Source organism: Copidosoma floridanum, unplaced genomic scaffold, assembly GCF_036245765.1.
Source record: "Copidosoma floridanum isolate Cflo_tuat_1 unplaced genomic scaffold, Cflo_Japanese_pri ptg000013l, whole genome shotgun sequence".
In the NCBI taxonomy this organism is placed as follows: domain Eukaryota; kingdom Metazoa; phylum Arthropoda; class Insecta; order Hymenoptera; family Encyrtidae; genus Copidosoma; species Copidosoma floridanum.
Window position 1 is genome coordinate 35,604,921 of NW_028321890.1, and position 8,764 is coordinate 35,613,684.

Consider the following 8,764-nt stretch of genomic DNA (forward strand, 5'->3'; position numbering starts at 1 on the left):
GTGGCATACTTGCGTTCACGTTGGTCAAAATTAATGAGCTGTTTACGACCGTATGCTGGCGTCGTCGAAGCTACTACGTGTACCAAAGTCTATTATTACATTTGCCCTCAATTAGTCGTACTTTATTTTTACAGATAAATAATATTTTTCTTCATACCATGAATAACAATTGCAACGACTTATAATTTTTACACTGTTACGTTAGATGAGCTTACGCATAATCGTTTTATAAAATATGATATAAAGTAGATTTAAACTGTAGTTAATAGCGTCAGTAAAATAATGAAGTACGTGGTTTGTGGGCAGTTTAGAGTAGGTTTGTGGCAAATAGTTTTTTTGAATTGTGCTTATAATCTAGTGGACAACGTACGATGTCTCATGAAAAATCTGAATAGCTACACAGCTTCATGAGAGCCTAATTATACTTAACGTTGATAATGAAATACTCTTTTTTCTAAGCTTACATGAAAGTAATTATGTATATTAAAAAAAAATAAATCTACTCCATAAAACTATTAATGCATTTTATAAAAAATATATGTTTACAAAATTGCTTGACATCGCAGTTTGTATCAAAAAAATCTTTTATTTCAAGTTTCATGTATTACGTATAATAGAATTTTTTTTTTAACACGCAAGAAAAGTTACCCATACATGTTTTTTTTTTTTTTTTTTTTTGTTTTTTTTATTTATTTTATTTCATTTTTTTAATTAAAGTTCAAAAAATTTTTCTTTCAATAATTTTATTCATTACGCATAATTGATATTCCTACCCTACATTCCTAACTTTCTAGTAATTTTCATTTATTTAATAGATTCTTATCAAGAACATCAGTGTCAAGTAGTATTTTGTTGTATTTTTTTTTCTACACTATATTTTGGTAAGGAAGTCGACTCTTTGGTGTTAACACGGGAGTTTTAGGTGTTTCTAACTCATGAGTAGCTGAAGATTTGCGTAAATAAATTTCTTCTTGCGGCATTAACTGTCTGCTGTTTTGCTTTGAGGCATAGGGGTTTACTATCATTCCTTGTTCAATATATGGAAATTGTTGAATGTGCGGGTTTTTCGATTCATTGCTTGGATTATGGGTTATGTTCTCAATTTTTACTACTTGGTCGCTTTTTTCTTGATTTCTACACTTGTTGAAATATATCCATACCGCGATAGCAGCAAGTATTATTAATAGGGTATTTCCTCCAACGGCCGCTCCTATCGTAACATTATTTTTGAAACTGATTTCTTTTTGCTTTGATATTTCATCAAACTTATTTTCTATTGTTTTGAGGGACAGACTATCCTCAGAGTCAGCCCATTTATTGAATTCTCTTTTCTCTTCCACAGAGAGTGGGCTGATTTCATGCGTTTCTGCGTTTTGCTCCGAGCTAAAATCACGGCGGTTCAATAGTTTGAGCAGATTGAACTCTATGTCTGGCTCATAAGTATGTTCAGGATTAAAGACTAAGTTTGTTACACCGTGTAAGGTTACGTCTTCGGAGGTAGCGATGCATGTTCCGTCGATTCCTAGTCGACCCACTCCTTCGACAGTCATGGTTTCTATTATAGAATTTTTGCCATCTGTACACTCGATTTTAAGTTTAAGTGAATCTTTTATCGAGTACAACCATTCTGAAGTTTTTCGCAGTCTAGTCCATTGGGAATTTCTCAAATTTGATATTGTAAAATCGCATTCCTTTAAATCAATGTTTCCGGGTGTGCCAAACAATGCGAATTCACAGCTGGTTCCATTTTTATTATGTAAGATTGGAATAGTTGGCGGGCAGAGTTGAACATTGTCAACGTCGATACAGGATAACAAATAATCTTCAGTGGCAAAATAATAACTTTCTTTATCATGTTGTACTATTAGATAGGGCGCCTTGGGTTTTATACTTACATATCCAGTGAGTTCTTCATGGATACGTTTTGGGATACGGACTGGATGTATTGCGTGGAGTTCAAATTCTTCGTTACTAACGAGTGGTACTTTAATCTTGACAACTAGCTTTTTGTCCGTGTTCACGTATACAGATGTCCGTGACATCGAATGTAATTTCGCAAGAGTCAATCCCGACTCACCATCTGTATATATATTATGCCTTACGTTTTTTTTCAAATCGTTTATGAGAGAATTCCATTGTTCTAGTGTTAATAACGAAGGGTGAAGATGTCCTTCACAAGCTGTTTCCATGGCGTTTATAAAATTGTCATACGAGGTTATTGCTTTGAAAAGCGAATCTTCCACGTTACTCACCCAATCTTCGAATGACTCTTTAATTTTCTCTTGTTCTCCAATACGTTTGTTTTTATTATACTTGTTTATCAAATCGTTTATTGTCCCATCAACTTTTTCTATGTCCTTGTGGATCTCGTTTAAATCCTTATGTACGCTTTCGAGGTTCGATCGGACTATGTGTGTTAGTCTTGCAGATAACTCGGTTACATTTTTTTGTTGATCATACAAAGCACCGATTTCTTGTCTTATCTGTTCTCTGTCGTCAGCATCCATAGTACCGAATAATTTGCGCGACAACCAACCTACGCCATCGAAAGGAGATCGTTTTGACCTACTTCGTTTTTTTTCACTCAGAATCGAGGGCTGAAGGAATTGAACTAGTTTATCATGTAGTTGTGTTAGTTGTTTGTGGAGTTGTTTTATATTTTTCTTTGGTATTATTTCTCCACAGTTGATATTAGTGATGTTAGATTTCATACAGTTGTTAAACACCACGTCTACCAACTCATCGATTCTTTCAAACGGCCGAACTATATTTCCGAGGTCAATTGTGATGTATATTTTCCACGTTGCTGTAATCAATCGTACATCGTTCATGTATTCATAAAAAATCCCTGGATTTTTCGTGATTGGCTCGATATTATATTTTTTTCTTGAGTCTACGCCGAAAGTTAGTGCTACAATCGACAGCAAGAAAAAGATCATCATACGTTGAAATCGCTTCATGCTTCCTACAATTGCATAAGGTCTGATGAGTATGATAAAAGCAATAATTTTGTTACTTAGCGTGCGATTTCTGTTATTTTTTTGAGCGGTTTTTTGTAGTGATTATTTATAGTGCAATTTGAAAATATAACTCTTTTTTTGCTACTTGAGAGTATCTTTGTTGTTAGTCAATTATACTGTTGCATTGTTAAAACTGTAACAAACTTAATGTTCTTTATGACTGATTTCATCCCAATTTCATCGTTTATTGTTTGACTGTAAAACGTTTTTCCTGAATCTCTTGAAACAGTTTTGATTTTGGAAGAAAAGTTAAAAATGTTATCTGAAATGACAATTTGTATGTATGCTTGGAGGTTGTGTAGATGAGGCGTTGGTATCTGGAACCGATCGCTGAGCCTTTCCAGGAATTTTAATGGCCAATCTTGGGCTCATGGGAAATTTACAAAGACTAGTATCCACTTTTCTACCATCACGGTTAAAAAGAGTGTCTACTCTTTGACGTCTAATGTTGTCGGTATCATCTGAACACGAAAACTCATTGTGCTTCCTTGGTTTTTTATTTATCATTGAAATTCGTGCATTATCTTCATCTGAAAGGTCGGATTCTCGTTGTTTATACCCATGCGTTGGTGTACGGCCTTTAAAAAATATCGGTTCGTTTGGTCTATTGGCAATTATTAACGCTACCGTGTCGAGATCCAATCTAGATCTTTCCTTTATCAGAAATGGACATCCGAGAATCCCATCGTTTGAGATGAAGACTTTTGGGCTGAGCACGTGGAACACATGCTCAACATCTGCTATGGTTAGTACCACGGTACCGATCGTCGATGTGTAGTCAGGCGACATGCCAATTATCGTGATTGCTTTAGATCTATTTATTTTCAAGTGAGGACCCAACACCGCGTAACGTATTACATTCATCTGAGCTGTGGTGTCTATTAGAAATTCGTTGGTGGGGTCTTTTAAATATTTTACTTTGAGCTTTATTGTTAGTGACGTTCTGCTCTGCCTTGCCTTGGAATTGTTGGACGCTTGAATGATTGACTCGCCGATGCGTCCTGGCGACGAGCATCCCTCGAGTTTAAAGATTCCTTCATCAAATAGCCCCTTGGGTACGTTGGCCGTTCCTGTTCGAAGTGCTCATCCTCAAATTCAGGTGGATGATAGCATGGCGCCATAGGCGTGGGATAGTTTTCACAGAAATCGTCGCTGCAGTTGCTTGAGCAACAGCCTTCCAGGCATTCCTGATCCGGTTCATTGTATCTTCGATCAGTGACCAAAGGAGCTGTCATTGGAAGTATCTTGGGGTGTTTTAGTATACCTCTTGGGTATTGCTCATGATGACAGTTATTATCGACAAATCTAACGGCCCGGCGTGGAACAAAGCTGTCCCTTGTATTGTATGGACGAATTGCCATACACTCTTCTTCTGGGTCTTCGCAATAATAGTGTGGGTTTCGCGAGTAGGGGTCCGAATCAAAGGTATTTATCTTCACTCCACGATGATTGTCGTAGCAAGAATCGTCCAGAGCGTTTCTCAGACTCTCGGTATTGTACATCGACTCCTCGTAGGGAGCTCTTGGAGGGTGACCAGAATTTCGTACCGCGTAGGCACTTCTGACCTCCCGCTCATCCCTCTCCTCTGCATAAAATCTTTTTTTCGAGAATTCGTAATACTCTTCGAGACTTTCCGCCGAGTCCTTCAGCTCGTCCAACGTCTTGTGTTTATTGGACATTATGAATGCCCTCCAACTGTCGGGCATTCCCCGTAAGAACGATTCTCTCCCAACATTTTCCAACATGGCTTTGACGGTATCATCAGTGCCTATGCCTTCCTGGGCTGCGGAATTGCGGGCTAGCAAAACTAAATTGAACATTCTTTCGTAGAATCTTGTCGGGGTTTCGCCTTTTTTGGCGACAAGATTGGTTAACTCGTAATTATAATGGGAGTAGGTCTCACGTGGCATGAAACGCTTCTTGAGGCGCTTCTTCAAGTCTTCCAGCGAACTGATTTGTTGCCCGGTGAGACATTCGCGAGCATCTTTTTTCAACAAAGAAATAACGTGTTGCAAATAGTACATTTCCTCCGCGGGTGTCGATAGCAATGATCTACCATTTTCTACATCTTGCAAAAAGTGACTCAAAGGAGTAGTACCGTCGTAGGGTTGGACATGTTGGATTGCCTTTTCGACATCGGACTTGCTGCTGTTGTGAATCATTAAATCCATCAGATGTTCCAATCGATTGGTGTGCAAAGCATTTTTAATACGATGAACCTTTTCAATCAGGGCTTTTTTCTTATTTGGGTTTTTCTCATGGTCTGCGGCTAAGCGCAATTCCTCCATGGAATCTTCAACTCTGATAGCAGACATTTTTCAAGCCTACAAGTTTATCGAGAATCAAATGGCGTCCGAAATAAATCGAACGAAATACGTGGCTGAGAAAGTGGGCGTGGCGTAGTTTACGCTTCGGTAAGTCTGTGCGTGTGATCTATTGGGTTATCTTTCGTTACAAAAATATGAAAAAATGGAACCTTTGGTGTTACCAGCTCTGAAGATCCCTTTTAGTGATGCGTAAAAGTAAAGTTTTAGTTGCGTTGCATTAAAGTTATTGCGGCGCAAGTGAAAAGAGACACAATATTGAATTTATACTTCAATTTTGAAATATTAACCGATTCTCTTTGCTAAAAAAGTACTTTATGGACGTTATCAATGTTTCGAACTGGGTCGACATAAAGTGCGGTTATACGATAATTGCATTAATCACTCGCTTGTTACAACTTGGAAATGACAATATCACGCAATAAAAGCAACACAATCGCACGCTAAGCTCTCAATTATGATATTTATAATGTATCTTACTTGTATATTACTACAAACTCTTGGTTATATGAAACAAGCTGGATTATGAAGACTCGGCTGTGACCATCACCTTCTGATGTTGGCTACTCGTACTCGATGGAGAAGCGGAGATAACCAAACCGTCGACTTCCGGACTGGCCTCTCGCGATCTTTGCCACGTTGCCTTCCTCGACTTTCAGTATGGCCGGAACTTTTCCCTGTGGTATAATCCTGGTCACGACGAAGGCAGCTCGGATGTCGCCGATAGAACTGATCACACAACTAGCCACGACATTAAAGTGGGAACTGAGCTAATCACTTAGATAACGAAGCAGCCGCTTGGTTGGGGATGTAGTGACGGTGTACTAACGTCGAAAGCCAGATTTTTTCAAAGCCAGCTTTGGCTGTACGGACTGAGGTAATTAGTTATAGGCGTATGGAAGGAGAAACGTAGCACGAAAACTGCCTCCCTCCACATCGGCTATGATAAGTAGGTATATTACATGTGCATTGTAAGACTGTATTGGTGCTCGGCGCTACATTATTGGTTTTTAAGTGTTTGTGACTTTTTAAATTTCATTTGAAAGTTTCATCGTTACAAATTCCTCGTGCAATATAACGAAATAGATGGCTTTGATTTTCTTGAGCCACTGATCGAATCCTTCGGTAGAAAGGATCGGTTATACGTAGTATGCATGTATTTATATGTATAAACAATTTATTGTGTGTAAAACTTGTGCACGTCTTTGTCGATGCGGAAACAATAAAATCCTTGAAAATGTTTTATTAAGTCTCGAATTCAAAAATCCACTCTACTGGCCTCTCAAATTTGTCTAAGGATATTTTTATTTTCTGCCAAAAGATTTGTTTAATTATGAAAAAATCAAACACATCGATTTCGGTAATTTTACTTTGACTGTTGTTTGAAAAATTCAATTTGTGTACAGAGAAATAAGTTAAAATTCATCTATGCAACGTTTACCTTACAATTAAAATATAGAGAGTTGATTACATTTATTTTTCCATTTAACGAAAGTCATATTACATTCAATACAAGAAACCTCTTACGTCGGATAGCATTATTTTTACCTATTTGTAAGTAAAGTATTAAATTACAACTTTTAAAATTATATGTATTCCTCAAAAAATGTAAAGGTAATTGCGAAATCATGTTCATTAGCCAGTCAAGTTACTTCGACGTTATCTTACAACATGAACATACTTACTCAATCACAGCAATTTTTCTTTATCTTAGAAAAAAAAAATAATTTCTATAAATATTTATTCTATATTCTATAAATATTTCTACCAAATACCTACTTTCACAACTTCCAATGAACAAACAAATCATCTTGTCAAGTCTCTTTGCGCACTTTGGTCACGAGATACATACACCAGAGGATACATTACAGGATTTGCCAATAAACACAATAAATATCATGATATAAAGTGCAAGTTATAGCTCGATGGGCTGAATATTATATTTTATCATGTACAATCTTGTAAAAACGATCATTTTAATTTTTTGTCAACAACGACCACCTTGATTGATATTGGACTCGGTGAGGATTAATATTAAAATACCAGGCAACTGGGGGGCAGCATCGAACATACCTACAATTAACTACTAAACTGTAATTTTCTATGATAACCAGAAGTGTAGTTTAAATAAAAATTCGACGGGATAATGAGCGACTGAGAAAATGTACGAAATTCATGGTAATTTTCGAGCTTGCCTGCGTGCATTTCCTATAAGTCGCGCAAAGAAAAACTCTCTCGCCCCCCGAACTTGAGAGTCAAAACGAAAAATGGACAGATCGATGAATCGTCAATCTCCGAAAAACGCTCCTTTTTCTTAGGGAAAAATGTTAACGCAAGCGACCCGTGGCTGCGGGTACCTCGTGTGCAAAAGGGAGCGCGAGGGAGGAATCGAGTGGGGGTAGGGTAAGAACCCAAAGCGCGAGGAAACCAATCGCCCTAATGACACCTGCTATCGCGTGGTGCTTATCACCGAAAGGACTAGCGAGGGAGACAGGACGAACGAGAGCTGGCGGGGACTCGCAGCAAATTCGAAATGTCGAAAGTTCTGCTTTCTCATACTCTCTCTCTCTCTCTCTCTCTCTGTCCTGTTTTTTTTTTTTTTTTTTTTTTTTTTTTTTTTTGCAGAATTTCACGGGAGCAAAGAGAGAGAGGACCGTGGCGCTCGAGGAATGCTGAAATAAACCGCGATTTCCAATGCGAGAGCCTCCTTCTCGGCTATTCGCCGCGTGAAAAGCGTGTATAGGTATATACATACCGGTACATACGAGTACACGTGTAGATAAGTAGTGCGGCGGCCGTACTATCTATCTGGCTTTCGCTGGAAAATGAGAAACGTCCGCACCTGCATTTGCTCGTGTGTGTGTGTGTCATACCGCGCGTAAATACTATCGATGCAAAAATCTATTTTTATTTTCTCCCTGAATTTGTCACGGTTACCGAAAAAAAAACAAAAACAAAAGTACATTCGGAGAGTCACCGCGATAGAAAACGCGCACGAGTAAATAATTTTTTGAATTACCGCTCGTGCGGCAGAGATCAAGTGATACGCGAAATGGGCTTCATTTGCGTATGCCTGTTGGGATTTGAAATTGATAAAATCCAATGGCGAAAGAAATATATACCGCGAGAGCGATAAAACTTTGGAAAATATGGCTGCTACAGTAATGTATGCGGTCGAGAGAGAGCCGAAATTTTTTTTTTTTTTTTTTTTTTTTTAAAAAGCACTCGTACAACGCGAAATTGATAATGACGCGCGTTCGAATACAGAGGAAAGGAAGAGGGAGGGCGTTGTATTTACGAGTTGTGCGAGATAAGCCCCCAAATAAAAGCATTAAGGGAAATTAAAAAGTACCATCAAACTAATAGGAACATCGTATGTACGTACGAGCTGAGGGAGTATAGTTTGTTCATCCAGCAAAA

At 38.0% G+C, this 8,764-nt stretch overlaps 2 protein-coding genes across 2 annotated transcripts; both read right to left on the reverse strand.

Moving 5' to 3' along the window:
* Positions 1–737: 737 nt before the first annotated feature.
* LOC149375036 (uncharacterized) lies at positions 738–2,960 on the reverse strand. Its single transcript, XM_089591393.1, has one exon. The coding sequence runs from the start codon at positions 2,958–2,960 to the stop codon at positions 867–869; it is 2,094 nt and encodes a 697-aa protein (XP_089447519.1). The 3' UTR covers positions 738–866.
* A 975-nt stretch (positions 2,961–3,935) lies between these two features.
* Positions 3,936–6,225, reverse strand: LOC149375037 (uncharacterized). Its single transcript, XM_089591394.1, has 2 exons — positions 5,825–6,225; positions 3,936–5,344 (listed from the first exon to the last, which is right to left on the reverse strand). Exon 2 carries the CDS (start codon positions 5,333–5,335, stop codon positions 3,953–3,955), a length of 1,383 nt encoding a protein of 460 aa, XP_089447520.1. The 5' UTR covers positions 5,336–5,344; positions 5,825–6,225; the 3' UTR covers positions 3,936–3,952.
* Between the last annotated feature and the right edge of the window lie 2,539 nt (positions 6,226–8,764).